The 19,133-nt window shown below is 43.3% G+C and overlaps 1 protein-coding gene across 1 annotated transcript in view; it reads right to left on the bottom strand.

Annotated features, from left to right (window-relative positions):
• LOC121283511 (WSC domain-containing protein 1-like) overlaps positions 1–19,133 on the bottom strand; it is an 87,325-nt gene that overhangs the window by 48,082 nt on the left and 20,110 nt on the right. The window contains exons 2-3 of the mRNA XM_041198178.1: positions 2,882–2,996; positions 1,170–1,354 (exon numbers count right to left, since the gene is read on the bottom strand). Coding sequence (XP_041054112.1) covers positions 1,170–1,354; positions 2,882–2,996 — 300 coding nt within the window. The remainder of the gene's footprint in view (positions 1–1,169; positions 1,355–2,881; positions 2,997–19,133) is intronic.

Below are 19,133 nucleotides of genomic sequence, written 5' to 3'. Positions count from 1 at the left end.
TGGCAGATGAGAAACAACTGAAGCTGATTCATCAAAGGGACCCTTCTAGACACAATGAGGACAGATCATTTGGGTTTTGGCTGAAAAATCCCTTGAAGAGACAACCATCCCTCGGATTTTCCTGGCTGTATATCTTACCTTGAATTCCAAATTTGTGGTATACAGAGTACATGTATATAAATGAATACAAGTAATTTTCCAGTGAAAGATTCTTTAAAGATAAAAGAATCAATTGAAATATAAAGGATAGGAATACATCATCAGCAATCAGTTCACATTTGGGAGGGGGAGTTCAACAAAACTCATTAGCATGAACGGAGATCACAATGTGCGATTACCCCGCACCCAATGGAAGTGTCTTGCGCCCAGCAGAACCGGCTTAATTTGGAAGCGTTTTCAACACGCAAACTTTGTGCGGCCTGGGGCGGGGTGGAGGTGGTGGGGGCGGTGGGGGAGCAGTCATGACTGAATGTCCTCAGTCCCTTGGAGGAAACGGTGTTTGGAATTATTGATGTGGCTAACCAGTAACTGAAATAACTTCTGTCAAACCCTCCACCAACACAAAACTTCCATTAACTCCGCAACAGAAAAATGGAAGTCAAAGCCATCTAACCTGTAAATTGAATGCTGATATCAATGTTGATTTTAGCGGTGGCTGGGGAGGTGAGGGGGGGGCGGGCAGGGGGTGGGGGAGGTCCCTCGGGCAGTTGAACACATGTTCAGCTCTGCGCGTTTAAGAGTGGGCATTAACAGGACCAGCAAGGTCCAAAAACGCAGGCTCGGTGACGAATCAGTGTAAGATTCCGAATGTCATCACAATCTGCATGCTTCTGGCGTACTGGCTTCCTGCAATATCACCCTTCACAACCTGGCAGTTGGTACAGGCCACACCGGAAGTCATTGGGAGAGGAGACCCTGCTTCATTGTTTTCAGCATCTACCTCTAGTAGCACCAAACCCAGCAATGATACAAAGCCAAAATCTGCAGCCATGGTCCTCGCAGAACTCTGATAAATTGGTTAAGTGAATATTATTGCTGTGCGCAAAAGAATCTTTATTAAGGGACTGGGAGGTGGGGCGGTGTATAGTATATATTGGTGCATTATCAATGAAAAATTACAAACACTGTTGCGTGATATTCTTTTAAACATGTCCAAGAAAGAGACCTACATCTTTTGTTGCTTGGTCGGAGGTCCTCAACTTTGTACACTGACAGTCTATTCACTCCACCACAGACTGTGTGCTTCTCCCCTTTACACTCCATGTTGCAATCCTCTTGCCTTGCATTGGTTGAAGTAACTCGATTTCCACAGTAACATTCTGCACCATATTCCAGACCAGCATACAGGTAACCTCTGTAGAAACAAATCTGCTGTCAGATGACTAGTTAACAAACATAATTTAAAAAGTGCTCGAAAATGTTCTGCCCCGGGCATTTTAGCCCCCTCCTCGATCATGCAAGGGCAGTGGTCAGTGGGCACGAAATTTCATGCTGCTGGCCTGGGTTCTGGTTCCCTGGCTCTCTAACCTGCCCTGGGCCACTTTCCTGGAGGCTGGATGGGACTACCTGCCTGCAAGCAGCGGGTAGCCAATTCAGCAGGTTAAGGGCCTATAAAGGCTTGTTGTCGTAGGTTAACTGTGACTCTACAGTCGGATTTCAGCTCCCTGCAGGCGGTGGACCGGGTTTTCTGGGGTGTGTGGTGGGGTCAGTGCTCCTGGCAGACTTAGAGGCCCTCCCAGCCTGCTTGGGTTTCTCCCTTCAACAGTGCTGACCAGGCTGCAAAGGCCATTTTTATTCATTTTAAATTTAAAAAGGTTGGCGACAACGAGCATCCATTTGGAGGCACCCTTTCCCTCACTTCACTGCCATGGCAACCTGCTGCTGCTTTCAAACCGCAGGGCCTCCTATTGGTCCCCCAGCTCCGAGAACCTGCCTGCCAGCCTTAATCGGACTGGCCAATTTAGGAAAATCACATGCGACTGACTGTTTCCCCATACAGGGTGGGCTTCTGATCCCCATTTGAGCATGATGGCAGGGTTCAGAATCCCACAGGAAAATCCTGCCCTCGTTTTTCAGCTCTGTCGCTGATCCTGATGTGGTTGAGAACCAGAAGCTCAAACTGAAAGACGTGTTTTGCCCTCTTATCTTCAGAAACACTTAGGATTCTGAGGGGGCTTGACAGGGTGGATGCTCGGAGGATGCTTCCCCTCGAGGGGGCACAGTTTAAAATAAGGGGTCTCCCATTTAGGATGGAGATTATGAGGAATTTCATCTCCCAGAGGGTCATTAGTGTTTGGAATTCTCTTCCCCAGAGGGCAGTGGAGGCTGGGTCATTGACTATATTCAAGGCTGAGTTAGACAGATTTTTGATTGACAAGGGAGTCAAGGGTCATGGAGGAACAGGCAGGGAAGTGGAGGTAAGGCCACAATCAGATAAGCCAAGATCTTATCGAACGGCAGAGCAGGCTTGAGGGGCTGAAGGGCCTACTTCAGTTCTTATTTCTTACCTTCTTTTAGCAAGTCAATTTTCCAATCATTCAGCTCTTTATATAAAATCCAAAACATTCAATGATTTGGTTGCAACATGTCCCTAAGTGTTTAATTCCCAAACAGAAAGGTGTGAGATCGAGTCCAGGGCTTCTTGTAACTTAAAATCTTTGCCATGGTTGGCAGAGTTCTCACCAGCAAATTTTGAGAGGAGGGGAGGGGATCCAAAAATTTCTTAAGAAAAATCAGTTCTCTACCAAATCCAGCATCATTTTTAGCAGGGCCAAAATCATCTTCACAGAGGAATTGGAGCAAGAAGAAATGTGGAAACACCAAAGGAGGATGTAAAATGGATATAAAACCCAAAAGGGATACCAGTGAGATTTGCCCTTACCTTTCAGCACAACTGTCTTGACATTGTGAAACAGTCATTTTCCGAAAGTCATAAAACACTGCTCCTTTCAAAGCCTTCTCCTTCGATTCATCTCTGAAACATCCAATGTGCGTTGCTGAAAAACACAACAAAGCCACCCTAAGTTCTACATCTCATTATACTTAGCGCATTATCACTGCTTGAGAATTCTATGGGTTAACAGTTCTAAGCAACAGTACATTTTTACAATAAAAATGTAATCCTGAAACTAAATTCTACCCAACTATTTAAAAATTGCTGAAAAAACAGACATGCTACCAAAGCTTTTCATCTTGTACTCATCAGGACAGATGCAAACACACCAACTGTAAAGGAAACAGTAATTTATACTACATGAGAAGAGAGTGCCAATTGTTTGGCAAGTAGACTCTGACTGATAGAGGCTTGGCAGTCAACTGTTCTTGGTTGCATTCTCCATGGCAATGCTTCTACCAGAGTCCACTTGTCAACCAATTAGCACTCTATTCTTACGCAGTATAAATTGTTGTTCCCTTTACAATTGGTATTCCTGTGTCTGCCCTGATGAGTGCAAGAAGAAAAAGCTTTGACAGCATGTCTCTTTTTTGAAGAATATTTAAAAACTGTTCAATTTTCAGCCAAATTTCACTGACTCAGTCAATCATTTGTTTCAAATGCTTGCAATTGCTCTGAGTTATTCAAAAACGTTGCCTATTTCTGGTGAATATGGAAGCCATTGTGCTGTAGACAACGAACATACTGTACTGCCTTTCATTGTCAACATGTTGGATTTTATTCACAGCGCAAACAATTGGTTTCATTACACTTGCGCTTGTCGCACAGGCTGAGCTTTTGCATTGGAACTTGCGTTTTTTGAAGCCCCATCCTCTTTGGATTTGGACCTTACTTGTCTCCTCAACCAATCAGATTGAAGAATTGTTAATGAGGAGCAGAGCAGCTCAGCCGGGAAGCGTACATTAGAATATTTAATACAATGTGAAAGCAAAATGAAGAGCGGGAAAGAAAAAATGGGATGAAGAGAGACAAAAGGAAAAAGTAATGAACACCAACCACACCATTAAGGAGGATATTACACTGGAACAGGATAGCCCTAACTTTTTGTGGCAATTTTAATCTCTATCTATGACATAAGTACAGCATTCATTGCATCAACATGGTGAATCAAACAGCCTTTGGAAAGAAGACAACTCAGACTTGCTGATTTTGCATCTAACTGTGTTTATGTGTGGTTGATTTTGCATTTAACCGCAGCTGTTAGAAGTTGTTGGCTGATTTACATGTTAAAAATGGCAAGTGCTGTTGGCCTCACTGTTACTTCCACAGTAAACATCAGCTCATTTCCACTGGTTAAAAACTTCTTTATTAATATTTGAGACAATGGAATCTAGCTTTTGGGTTTCTGGATCTAAAATGGATTCCCCCATAAGCTACTTGTGAAAAGTACATCCACACTGTTCAATTTTGACTGACTTCCCAAAATATTAACACAAGAGAGATTTTTTGGAGTGTTCTTTGGCATCTTTTTAAAAGTTAATCTGAACAGCATTGGTAGTTTGCACCATCTCAATTACGTTTTCAAATGATTTGCATGGAGCTAAATCACCCAAATGCTAATGAGCAACTTTATGACGATATTACTGCTTCTTAATAATAATCAAGATTTACCAGAAGACTGGTGATCTGATGATGTAATTTATATCTCCCTTTCTGAAATTGGCACCTTGAGAAATGTCCTCAAAGATGCAAAACAATACTTATCTAAAAAGTGCAATTACAATGCAGACTTTGCTCAAGTAGAGCAGATATATGTATGTATATATATATATATGTGTGTGTGTGTGTGTGTGTGTGTGTGTGTGTGTGTGTGTGTGTAAATAGTAAGTCCTGAACACCTTCAGCTTTTAGCATGACCATTTTTCCTTTTAAATTAGTGCAAAGTGATGATGTGGCAGAAGAGTGCCAGAGAAGCAACATGTAGTGAGACACAGGTTCAAACATTCATGCTTTAGGATTCCAAGTGCTGACTGGAAACCAAGTGCTTCCCTATAGGCTGTACTTACAAAGGAGCATGTGTCATGAAATGCTGCATTTTGATCCTTGGAGCAAATATGTTAATGGACTTAAAACAAATGACTTAAAAATAACTTACATCTATATGGTGCAATGTATTGTGCAATTTGATGATTGCCGAATGTTCAGCACCATTTGCCTCTCCTCAGATACTGAAGTAGTCCGTGTCCATATGCAACAAGAACTGGACGATATTCAGGCTTGGGCTGATGTGTGGCATGAATGATACTTGTAACTTAAGTGCCAGGCAATGACCATCTCCAACAAGAGAGAATTTAACCATCTCCCCATAACATTCAATGGCATTACCATCGCTGAATCCCCCATTATCAACATCCTAGGGGTTACCATGGACCAGAAATGGAACTGGACCTGCCATATAAATACTGTGGCTACAAGAGCAGGTCAGAGGCTGGGAATCCTGTGGTGAGTAACTCACCTCCTGACTCCCCAAAACCTGTCCACCAACTACAAGGCACAAGTCAGGAATGTGATGGAATACTCTCCACTTGCCTGAATAACTGCAGCTCCAACAACACAAGAAGTTGGAAACCATCCAGGACAAAGCAGCCCACTTGATTGTCATCTCATGCACCATCTTCACCATTCACTTCCTCCACCACCACCACCACACAGTGGCAGCAGTCTGTACCATCCAGAGGATGCATTGCAGCAACTCACCAAGGCTCCTTCGACAGAACCTTCCACACTTACAACCTCTACCACCTAGAAGGATAAGGGCAATAAATGCTTGGGAACACCACCATCTTCAAGTTCCCCTCTAAGCCACACACTGTCCTGACGTGGAGGTTCCTTCACTGTCACTGGGTTTAGTTCCTGGAACTCCCTCCTTACAGCACTGCGGATATTCCTGCAACACATGGACTGCAGGGGTTCAAGAAGGTGGCTCATCACCACCTTCCCAAGGGCAGCTAGGGATGGGCAATAAATGATGGTCTAGCCAGAGATGCCTGCATCCCATGAATGAATAAATAATAAAATCTCATTTTGTACAGCACAACATCAAGATAAACGAACAACAAATTATAAAAGCATTCACCAACTTCAAAGTGCCTTAACAATCTTCTGTTTTACTCTGACTCTATTCTACGCTCTCTTCCCCTCCCCACAAAGAGCAAGCTCATTAATATGCAGGCTATTGGCCTTATTAGCATTATGACCAGAAGCAGGCATGCCTGGTGTGACCTATTTTGAATATGCCCTATGTTCTTTCACTCTGTATGGCAATTTATCTCACAACATCCCTGAACGCTTTTCCATTCATTCTGATTGATGAATGACCTCTTCCCGTAATCAAACATTAAACTGCAGATAGTGATTATTCTTCACAACAAAATAACAAAATGTAAATGATTTTGTCTTTGAAATGGGAAAGTACAGGCAAGGGGTGTATTACTGTTTCACCATAAATAGTCAGCATTAAAACTCAATCAAGTATTGTAGTTTTATTTTAATGGTCAACGTTTATACTGTTACAATGAAACGTGTATTTCTTTTTGTCTCTTGTTTTATTATTTGAAGAGCAATTCTTAATAAAAAAACACAGGTACAACAAAAGCTCAATTTCATCCCCACTGTGTTTCCCTTCGGATTATGGCTACAAAAGGCACTGGCAATGTTAATTTGTGGGCAGTAGAGCGGATTCCCCTCCAAAAGAGGTTAATGCTGTGCAGTTGCTCTCTTGAAGTGCACCTTTCATCTGAACCTAATTTGTACAATGCATTTTAAATGTCAACAGGGCAAAATGACAAATTGTTATACCATTTACCAAATTAGTATGAGTTAAAGGCTTATTAAAGATAATTAAAAAGCAATCAAGAAGCTTTTAATTTGCAGCAGTGAATGTCAATTAGTCTAGTAAATCTATCACCAATGAATATATCTACCATTCTAGCTGTTGAGTGCAGCAGTTAACATTCTGCACAAATATTTCAATTGTAAGATGCAATTCTGATGCACAAGTTTTGGGAATAAAATAACGTGGTTGAAGCTAATTGTCCAGGTAATTAATGGATTACATCACAAGGGTCTAAAATGTAAGTAGGAATGCGAAAAAGGATATAAAAATGATACAGTGTCCAGAGAGTCACAGTAGTGGTATCCAGCACTTGGAATTAATGATTGCACGTAGACAATGAGATAAGGTCACCACAGCATGATGCAAGCGGGGAGACTCCTTTCTCTATTGCCACAATGCTGCAAAGCACCTTGGCATGATTTTCCCCATTTAAAAGGTGACATATATCTGTTGTTGTTTCAATAAAAGAACCCTTACCCTAAGACTAAACTTCACCCAGTTTAATCTCTGGAAAGTAAAATACATTGATAGCCAAAACCAATAGAAATCGTTAACCACAGTGTTTAAAACCTGGCCTGGCTTGCTCAATGTAATAGCTCTGCCTTTACCCACCATCCCCTATTGAAGAACACAACACATTAATCTACTAAAGCAGAGAATAGGAGATTCAGCTAGAAATCACGGCCAGTCCTGGCTTTTACACTCTGTGTGCAAGCTGCTGATAAGGGCGTGGGCAACAAACATTAAATTGTGCAGATTCAAATGCTGCCATCGTGTTGCACATTACGATTGTTCCTAAAGATGGTCCTGACCTCCCAACCCACCCCTCTACAAATGTTGAATTTTCCTTTAACAAGTTGTGTGTTCTGGTTAATTTCAGAATCCTTTCCACAGTTGCAGGCAAAACATACAAATCTGAGCCAATTTATGAGAGGCTGGAGACTCCAGTGTTAGCATATGGTAAGAGATGTTTTGAGTAGCTGAATCAAATATGATTTCTTTCGTCAATTAGTATATGCAAGCTGAACGGATATGTGGAATGAAAATTTATTTTTAAGCTCTATGGCCCTGAAGATCCTTGGGCACTGATCCCAGCTAGCATGCCAGGATTCTGCCTGCCAATCTCTTCAGCGCCGTCACCACTGGAGAATGCAGAAACATCTGCAGCGAGACCAAAATGTCCGTAGAAGCTTAAAAGCTAGGACAGGGACCACCCGCAGTATCGGTGGGGTGTCACTGAAATCACCGGCAGGGCACAGAGTCCCCTGTTCTTTGGGTTCTGCTGCAGAAGTCCTACTAAAGGAGGAGGTCAGGGAGAGGATAGAAACCCTCTTTGAATTGAAGAGATATAGGGGCCCAAGGAAATCTGCCCAAGGGCAATGGAAGGAGTTGGCCAGGCCAGTAAATGCCAACTCCAATAGCCAATGCATGGGCAATGTATGCTAGGCTTTTAACAGACCATGTGAGGTAAGAGGAACCAGCCACACCATCCAAGAATATGCAAGTCTGTCATTTACAATGACCTCTCTCGTATTGCTTTTGATAAATCTGTATGAGGCAGCACAGTACTCTTTCTGGCTCTAAACTTCACTTAATTCCTTGCGTATCTTCTTTCCAATAAAAGTCTTGCGTCACATGCTGCCCACGCATTATCAAAACCATCGTGAGTGGCAATCTGAGAACTGGACATTCCTGCAGAGCATAACTGCTAAGATGTTAGCGATCAGAGCCACAACGCCTCTCCTCCCAGCTGGTGAGTCCGGGCTCTAGATCTTACTTGTCCTGTTTTTGAAAGGACAGTTCCGCCAGAGCGTCAGACATTGGCGCAGGCTCAAGGTCACATCAGCAAATGTGCTGCAGGTAGCGCTGGGGTAGGGGAGTGCATCAGCAGGAGGGCTGCACAGCACTGTGGGGGTTTGCGTTAGCTCCGGCACACCATGTGACAGACTTCACTGATCTTATGGGTACCATTCAATCCACTTCTCACAGCTCACTACTGAGTACAGGAAAGGAATTCACAGAGTTGATGTTTCAGGATGGCAGCATATGCATGCCACCTTAACAAAAACAAAAACAGAATTACCTGGAAAAACTCAGCAGGTCTGGCAGCATCGGCGGAGAAGAAAAGAGTTGACGTTTCGAGTCCTCATGACCCTTCTGTGGAAGGGTCATGAGGATTCGAAACGTCAACTCTTTTCTTCTCCGCCGATGCTGCCAGACCTGCTGAGTTTTTCCAGGTAATTCTGTTTTTGTTTTTGTTTTGGATTTCCAGCATCCGCAGTTTTTTTGTTTTTATATATGCATGCCACCTGTCAGTTCCAGGTCCTCCGAGGTCTGGACAGCCAGCAGGAGAAGTGAAGCAGCTGGTCTATTTCAGTTCCACTCAGCCAACTCTTTGTAAAGCCAAGTTGTGCAGGATATACAACACCCAAATACAACTTAGTAAGCTAACATCACAGGATATTCCCAGATTGATCGTAGCACCTTAAGCATGACTTAGATATACTAATGATGTGCATACTTACTATTGATCCTTTGAATGGACCTCATTATGTCAGTGCTCAGCTCATGCCCTAGGAAACTGCATAGGCTTCATAAACTATAGCTGTAAATGATAGCTGTGATCTCCCAAATCGGCCCTGGAAGCCATGACCGGATTTTACACTCATTAGGCAATTATTAGCCTGTTGTGGCTGTTGGGAGGGTGCTGGTTACAGAACAGTATGTCTTAAAGCAGTCTCTGTAGTCTTCTGTGGGTTAACTAAGTCTTTATCAACTACTCGAACTATTTACACGTGTACAGTAAAGTGTACAGCTTTGGGGTTGCCTCCATGCTTAGGTCTTTACACTTCTCTGCTCAACACCACACTGACTCTGGGTCTGGGTCATGGGCTTTCTTACATCACTGTGTGGATGGTACTGTACTCAGTATATGTGCCTGTACGTCCATGCCTACATGTGCCAGGCCCTTATACTACAGTAGCATCCACCCCCATGAGGCAGGATTTCCATGTAAAGGAAAGGCTTAATATCAGGAGCACCTGATACTGATGTAACTATGATGCAATGTCACATGACTAAGAGACAGATCTGGTGGGAAGCAGAAGTACAACCTTGTGTAGAGTATGGAGATGTACATAAATCTGTAAATAAGCAAGAATGATTTTTATGAATAACAGTCTACGGTAACATTCTAAGGGTAACAGGCAAACCCTAAAGAAACCCCATCCGGACCCTGTACGCAAGACATAACAGTCCCACCTACAAGGCATGCTGCAGCCCCACCAGGAGCAAGGTGGCCCTTTCTGCTGGGGGGAGGGCCCTCTGTGGGGCACAGGGTGCCTGAACCGGAGCGATTCCCCCCAACCCCTACCTCGCGGCCACAGTCAGGCCACCAGGGTATATACACCTGGTCACCTTGCCACAAAGTGTGGGCACACCACTTAAGGACAGAGAGGGCCATCCAACATCTCCCCTGCCACTGGTAACATTCCAGTAGAGGCGGGTAGGCAGTGGGCACAGCCCCTCCTACCATCCCGCCCCATTTTACACCCCCTGCTCCCAGGGCGGGGGTGTGATGTTAACATGTGGTGTGATGTAACAGTCTGGCCCTGACGTTCGATGTTACCACATGCTCGGACAAGCAGGGGTGTTTGGAGGGCAATTGATTTCTTCCCTCTTTTGTCCAGTCTCGCTAAAAGTCATTCCAACGCTCAGCTGAAATCAGTTAATGAAGCACGTACGAGAGGCTGGAGCTGAGATCTCCTTGATATAGTTGGCTTGGTTTTAAAGCACAACAGAAAAGTGTGGGGAGACTCTTAGAGGAAGGCAGATGGAAACTTGGGAGTTCAGATTTTTGAAGAAGGAGAAAGATCCAATAAATATTGATAACTGAGGTGAAGGAAGGAAGGACAAGAAGTCAATCTTGGCACCACTTAAAGGGAAATACTGAAGGGAAAGGCTGAAAGTCAGACGCCATAACAGTACAGAGGGAAGACTGAAGTAAGAGAATGCGGCCTTCAGAAATAGGCATAGTAACTTTGAAAAGGCAAGGGAAATCTAATGGCAAAAAGAAAAAAAACAATGCAAGGGAAATGATTGGGCAGTAGCAGTGTTTCCAAAAAAAAAGGAAACATTTTGTGCGCTCGTCAGAACATTAATAATTACATATGGGGCTTGCAGAGAGAGTTTTATATGATTTCTCTGTTATCAGAGGGACCATAAATAATTGACATATCTAATATATAGCAGGTAACTTACATATGAGGGATGTGAAATTCATTTCTTAAAAGCGGGCAAAAAAATCATAAGACGCTTTGGAACTGCCAGCAGATGAGAGAACGTTCCAATATTTGTGCTATTCAGCACAAGCCTGATCCCCAGAAATTCTTCTTGGGCTTTCTGTCCTTTCGAGCCACAACCAATTGTTACAGGGCGCCATGGTCCCAGCTAAAGTGTCAGTGGCGATCCCAGCGACCATAGCGAGGGTCGCCCCTCGGCAATCTGACACTGGGATCAGCGTTCAGAGCTTTAAGGCAAGACTTCCATCCCTATCTCGGGAGGAAGTCCCGTCTTAGAAAGCTGCTGGCAATCAAATGGCCTGCAGCTCTGTGGCCCCCATAGTCTCAGCAGCACCAGGAAGGAGCAGTGGCCGCTGCTGGGACTACAGGCAGTCCACAGTGGAGATCGCCACTGGAACCAGACACCAAGGTAAATATGGAGGATATTGCCAGGGTCAGGCAAGGTTGAAGGGGTTAAGGGGAATGGCAGTTGGTTTTGGGGGGGGGGGGGGGGGGGTGGGGCAAGGATGGAAAGAGGAGGAGGGTTGAGGAGGAAGTATATGAACTTGGTGATGGGGTTGCCTCAAATGGGAACAGGGGACCCGCAAAACGAGGACCCCACCCTTGCCCATCACCAGCCCTCACAGCTAAAGCTAAAGCTACCCACTTGGCATGGGCCTCCTCCTACTATGGGAAAAATAGCGGCAGGTGTTGGATGAGGCCCTTCAATGGTCATTAATTGGCCACTTAAGGGCCTCAATAGGGTAAAGGGCCTGGTGCCTCCACTGCCCTGAGAAATTTCAGATAGGAAGTTTTGTTTGTTGGTGGGTAGGCGATGGGCAGGCAATCTGCTGGAATTTACAAGTACCCTGCCTTCAAACCCATCGGTGGGAAAGTGTAAAATCCAGCCTATTGTCTCACTATAGGCTAAATCACAGCAGCCCTTTCATCTCAGGAAATAGGACTCCCATATCAAACCAAAACATGTCAGATGTGGGTAAAGGGGAACCTGTGCGTGTGCTGCACTTAGATTTTCAGAAAGCATTTGACAAGGTACCACATCAAAAGGTTACTACACAAAATAAGAGCTCATGGTATAGGGGTAACATATTGGCATGGATTGAGGATTGTTTAGCTAACAGGAAACAGAGAGTAGCTATAAATGGGTCATTTTCAGGTTGGCAAGATGTTTTTATTTATTCATTCACAGGATGTGGGCATTGCTGGCTGGGCCAGCATTTATTGCCCATCCCTCGTTGCCCTTGAGAAGGTGGTGGTGAGCTGCTTTCTTGAACTGCTGCAGTCCATGTGGTATAGGTACACCCACAGTGCTGTTAGGGGGGAGTTCTAGGATTTTGACCCAGCGACAGTGAAGAAACCGATATATTTCCAGGTCAGGATGGTGAGGGACTTGGAGGAGAACATCCAGGTGGTGGTGTTCCCATCTATCTGCTGCCCTTGATGAGTGGAGTGCCACAGGGATCAGTGCTGGAATATCAACTATTTACAATTTAAATCATTGACTTGGATTAAGGAACTAAATTTGTTTATGGTGCAAAGATAGCAAAGAAAGTAAGTTTTGAAGAGAACATAAGGAGTCTGCAAAAGGACAGAGTTAAGTGAGTGGGCAAAAATTTGGCAGATGGAGCATAATGTGGGAAAATGTGAACTTATTCATTTTGGAAGGAAGAATAAAGAAAACGGTATATTAATTAAATGGAGAGGGAATGCAGAACTCTGAGGTGCAGAGGGATCTGGGTGTCCTTGTACATGAATCACAAAAAGTTAGTATGCAGGTGCAGCAAATGATTAGAAAGGCAAATTTAATTCATTTATTGCAAGGGAATGGAATATAAATGTAGGGATGTTCTGCTACAGTTGTACAGGGCATTGGTGAGACTACATCTAGAATACTATGTACAGATTTGGTTTCCTTATTTAAGAAAGGATATAAATGCATTAGAAGCAGTTCAGAGAGAGTTCACTCGACTGATACGAACATACCTAAGAACATACGGATTAGGAGCAGGAGTAGGCCACTCAGCCCCTCGAGTCTGCTCTGCCATTCATTAAGATTATGGCTGATCTGATTGTAACCTCAGCTCTACATTCCCACCAACTCCGATAAGCTTTCACCCCCTTGCTCATTAAGAATCTACCTCAAAAATGTTCAAAGGCTTTGCTTTTTTAAGAAGAAAGTTCCAAAGACTCATGACCCTCAAAAGAAAAAAATTCTCCCCATCTTTGTCTTAAATGATCAAACCCTTATTTTTAAACTGTGACCCCCCCCCATCCACACCCCCGCCCCACCGGTTCTAGATTCTCCCACAAGAGGAAACAGCCTTTCCACATCCACCCCATCAAGTGCCCTCCGAATCTTATACAATACGTTTCAATCAAGTCACCTCTCACTCTTCTAAACTCCAACAGATACAAGCCTAGCCTGTGCAACCTTTCCTCATGAAACAACCTGCCCAGAGCAGATACTAGTCCAGTAAACCTTCTCCGAACTGCTTCAAATATTTACACGCTTCCTTAAATAAGGAGACCAATACTGTACACAGTGCTCCAGATGTGGTCACACCAATGCCCTGTATAACTGAAGTATGAACTCCCTATTTTTATATTCAATTCCCCTGGCAACAAACAACAGCATTCTATCAGCTTTCCTAATTACTTGCTGTATCTGCATACTCACCTCTTGCAATTTATGCACTAGGACACCCAGATCCCTCTGCATCTCCGAGCTCTGCAATCCCTCACCGTTTAGATAATAAGCTGCTTTTATATTCTTCCTGCCAAAATGGACAATTTCACATTCCCCCACATTATACTCCATTCGCCCGATCACCTAACCTATCTATATACTTTTGTAGCCTCTTTATGTCCTCTTCACAACTTACTTTCCTACCTATCTTTGTGTCATCAGCAAATTTAGCAACCATACCTTCGGTGCCTTAATCCAAGTCACTTATATGAATTGTAAAAAATTGAGGCCCCAGCACTGATCCCAGTGGCACACCACACATTACATCTAGAAAATTACACTAGAAAATGACCCATTTTCCCCTGTTAGCTAGCTAATCTTCCATCCATGCCAATATGTTAGGCCCTACACCATGAAATTTTATTTTCCACAATAACCGTTGATGCTGCACCTTATCAAATGTCTTCTGAAAATCTATTTACAGTACATCTATCAGTTCCCCTTTATCCACAGCATGTGACTCCTTCAAAGAATGCCAAAAATTGGTTAAACGTGATTTCCCTTTTACAAAACCATGTTGACTCTGCCTGATTACCTTGAACTTTTCTGAGTACCCTGCTGTAACATCTTTACTAATAGCTTCTAATATTTTCCCTATGACAGATGTTAGGCTGACTGGCCTATAGTTTCCTGATTTCTGTTTCTCTCTCTTTCTGAATAGCTGAGATGGAGGGGCTTTATCTTGTGAAGAAAGGTTGGGCCTATGTCCATTGGCGTTTAGAAGAATGAGAGGTGATCTTAATGAAACATATAAGATCCTGAGGGCACTCAATAGGGTGGATGAGAGACTCTCCCTTGTGGGAGAGACTAGAACTAGGGGACACAGTTCAAAAATAAGACGGAGTTTAGAAGAAATTTTTTCTCTCAGAGGGTCATGCGTCTTTGGAACTGCCTCCCCTCAAGAGTGGTGGAGAAAGGGTCATTGAATATTTTTAAGGCAGAAGTAGACAGATTCTTGACCAACAAAAGAGTCAAAGGTTGGGAAAATGTGGGGCAGAATTTTTTGCCTGTTGGGTGGGTGGGCCTGACCCAATCTCCGATGGGTGGGGAGCCGATCCCCACCGGAGAAGCGGGCCCTGCCGCCATTTTATGTGGGCGGGCCAATTAAGGCCCACCCAGTGTGACGTCTGGCGGGAAGCACTATGCGCTCCCTGTGCGGGCGGGGGGGGGGGGGGGGGGGGGAGTGGTTGGGGCGGGGGGGGACTCCCTAAAAGCGAGAATGCACTCTTTCGTGCATGCGCACATCTCCCCGAGGCTAAGTGCAGCCTCAGGGAGATTGCCTGGACTTTGAAAAATGTTAAAAATAGAAAAAAAAATCCCTTACATGTCCCCCTCATGTGACAATGTCACATGAGTTGGGACACGTTCATAATTTACTGAATAACTTTATTAAAATTTTTAGAACCCTGCATGAAACTTCATCCCGCTGCTGGATGAGGTTTCATGTTTTCTCTATTAGCTGCCGGGGTTCCTGGCCGACCCACCAGCCTTAAGGTTGGACGGGCAGGTCCTTTAATTGTTTAAATGATCCTGTCAATGGCCTCAATTGGCCAATGACAGGTCGGTGGGCCCCCGGCTGATTTTGCTGCTGCCCCACCTTCCTGAAAATTTAAATGGGGCGGGGTGATGTCGGGGGTTCCACCCCCTGCTCGCCGATGGCAAAATTCTGCCCGTGCAGTTGAGGCCACAATCAGGGCAGCAATGATCTTATTGAATTGTGGAGCAGGCTCAAGGAATGGCCTACTCCTGACCCTAATTCGTATGTCGGTATGTAACTTCACTAACAAAAGGTAAGCCTGATTAACTTTAACAAAAGAAAATGGAACTGAAACTCACACACACATATAAGGTGCTGGGGCCTTTACAACTCAATTGTAATTATATTGTTTGAGAAAATATGGTGTCCTTTAAAATACTGTTGGATAACTGTATGCATTGTCCTCTCATCAATCATTGCTGTATTTTTCAGACAAGTTTTAGCAAGGATGTCTCTCTTAATTAAATTTTAAGGAGCAATATTAGCTGCACATCACCGGTGGTACATAAGCGATTCAAAATGTCACATAAAATATACATATTGTAAACAATAAGAAACAGCAGTGAGTAACTTCAAGATCACAATCTGACCTTCAAGGTCAGAGATTGGTGTCTGTGGAGAAGAGTTTAAATAATAGATGTTAAAATAATAGGTAGTTAAATGCAGGAACCACACTGAGCTTTAGAATAGTAACCAGGGAGATCACTGAATCAAGTTGTATAAAGATTCAAAAGTCAACTGAATGTGTACCTGGTGAGAGAAGGAATTGAAAGGTATAATGGTAAGGGTTAGGCCTTTTGTCATTTCTTATATATTTTTTAAATTCTTATCTTTTTATGCTAACCATTATAAGCTTAAGTTTTTCCTCTTCCGACATGCTCTTAGCTTCTTATTGAAGCACAGCTTTGCAATATCTCAACCTTCCATCATTCTGTTATAATAAAACACAAACCTGACATATAACACGTATGTAAATTTACAGTCATAATGCACACGTCTACTGCTCTCCATGGAATCGTATGCCACATCTTTTTCATCAGTTGCTTTTTACCAGACTCACCACAAGCTGGTGACCTGGTGTATTTATACAGTCATAAAGCTGGATTGTTTCAGACCTTTACGTTATACTTCCCAGTCCCTCACTTCATCCAGTCACGGTATTCCCCCGATCTAATTTTTGTCAACTTGACCAGCCAATGACAATAAAAATCACTGGAGGGTTGAAGAGGCATAACAGGATGCATCAAGGGATTACCCAGTCTTGGCCATATGGAGGATATGTTTTAAAAGTGTCTGCAGTTAAAAAAACTAGAATGAGTATGACCTTTTGGGCAAACCCGGAAGCTAATGACTAACCCATGGGTCAGTCCATGTTAAAGCTAAAGGAATGTGATCTTTGGGTCAGGATAAACTAAGTTGATGAAAGATCTGTGAATTATACTGCAATAAATTGTACTCCTTAACTTCAGAGTCAAGTTGAGATGGGCACAGCAGTAAAATACCAGGATAGATAAGCAAAGTTTACATTTTGGATTGAACTGTGAACATCGTTTGTGCTGAAGGTCAGGCCATTCCGTGATTGTTTTACAAATTCCTCCGGTACTGTGGAGGAGATGTACAGGTCATTCCATGTTTATGTTGCAAACTCATTTGTAATTAAGGACTTAACAATTAGATATATAGATAAGGACATTGTGAGTTAATGATGAGTTATCCTGAAGATGGTGTATATAACCAACAGAAACTGTGTAACTTTGAATTGCCTTTTAGAGCATTTGAAAGAGCATTTCTTATGTGTGCATAATTATACTAAGTAAAGAGCTGCTGCTGAATATACCGACAGTTGATTCTGTGTCAAGATTCTTTTATAAACAACATGCTTAACACCAGGAGCACTTGATACTGATGTAACTGGGATGCAATGTCATATGACTAAGACAGACCTGGAGGGAAGCAGAAGTACAACCACATGTAGAGTTACTGAGATATAAATAGATCTGCAAATAAACAAAAAATGTTTTTTATGAAGAATAATCTATGGTAATATTTTTAGGGTATCAGGCAAACCCTAAAGAAAAACCCATCTGGGCCCTGAACCCAGACAAAACATGTTGGCAGCTGGTGGTTTCTGTCGACTGCTCACGTGCACCATCCGAAACATAGTCCGGGGTTTTCCAGCCCTGTCTGGGGTGGACCCGCCGCGGGGTGAGGCAATGCCCCATCCTGAAGCCCATTGACTTCCAGCGGGACCAGGAGATCGCGGTGACGGATGGGTGCGGAAAATCCTGCCCATAGTGGCAGTTGTGATGGCAACAGACGGAGCATAAAGACCCAGAAAAACACAGGAACACAGCAGACCTGAAAGGACTGCAAATCCTTGGATAAAGGACAAGTGGAAAAAAAAAAATTAAAGACTCACCTGAGATTGGAGCATCGCGCGTGCTGTCGGTGCAAGCAGACACACAGACTTGGAGTCCAGTCAGTGAAGAGTACAGATCATAATCTACAATCCACACTACTGAAGCAGCAACAGATCCAGAGCTTAGGGTAAGCATGGAATCCACATTGCCACTCCCAGAACCATTCCAAAGGGCTGAGGACTCGCAACAGGCTCAACACTGGGACAATTGGAGAAAACGATTCTCCAGGTACAGAACAGCTTCAGGTTTGCATAACGATAAGAAGGATCAGAACAGTACTTTACGCAGTAGGGGCCATAGCAGATGATGTTATTGCAAGACAGGGTGCCCTCCAGGCATTCGATTTATACTTCATTGCTCAAAGAAAACATGATCATTGAGCAGGTGAAATTTAAAGAGGAAGCAAGAACCAGGCGAATCTACTGACTCAGTTATAAATGACCTGTACAGCCTTGCATAGAATTGTGACTATGGGATCCTCAGAGATGAATTAATGAGTGATTATATAGTGGTTGAGGTCTTAGATGAAACCCTATCAGAACTTTTTTGCAAATGAGAGAAGATTTAACTCTCACAAAGGCAGTACAAATAGTGTGACAGACTAAACTTAAGAAGCAAAACAGAGCAGTTATTCAGGGGGAAAGTGATATCTCTTAGAAATAAAGATATGAGTGAGGCCATTCAATATTTCGGACAAAAAAAAAAGAGAAAGCGCAGTGAAGCAATAGCCTGCAAAAATTGGGAAAAAGCGCATCTAACTCCATCTTCAGATGTCTTCAGTGTGGCAGTAAAACCCGACACAAGTGGGAAGAATGGCCAGCAGGGGGAGCTGAGCGCCACAACTGTGGGAAGTTAGGACATTTTAAAGTAATCTCCAGATCCAAAGTTCCAATAGCTCACAGGAAGAAAGGAAGAAACCATATAAAATCCAGCAAGTGGAAGAGCCACAGATTCCTTGGGACGTGAATCAAGCCTTCTTAGGAGAAGTTAATGAAACAGAAAATAATTATTGGAGCATCAAATTAGAAGTCGATGGTCATCCTGCAGAATTGCAACTAGATACTGGCATAGGTGTTTCAGTATTATATGAAGTGAAATGGCTTAAAAAAAAAACCACCTCACATCCATCCTCCATCCAGTTGCAAGGTCCAGGAGAGACTACACTGAAAGTAATAGGGCCAACATTTGGCAAGATTAAGATACAAGAATAAAGGGATTGTGGAACCCTGTAAGTTATACAGAACCAGGAGTCATCATTACTGAAGAGAAAAATATGTTTGCAACTGAGGTTCGTTTACAAGGTTTATGAAGTTGCTGATGAGCCGTCCAGTAAATGTGATC

Source organism: Carcharodon carcharias, chromosome 10, assembly GCF_017639515.1.
Source record: "Carcharodon carcharias isolate sCarCar2 chromosome 10, sCarCar2.pri, whole genome shotgun sequence".
NCBI lineage: Eukaryota > Metazoa > Chordata > Chondrichthyes > Lamniformes > Lamnidae > Carcharodon > Carcharodon carcharias.
The sequence above is the reverse complement of the archived record's forward strand: the minus strand, read 5'-3'. Positions and strand labels throughout refer to the sequence as shown.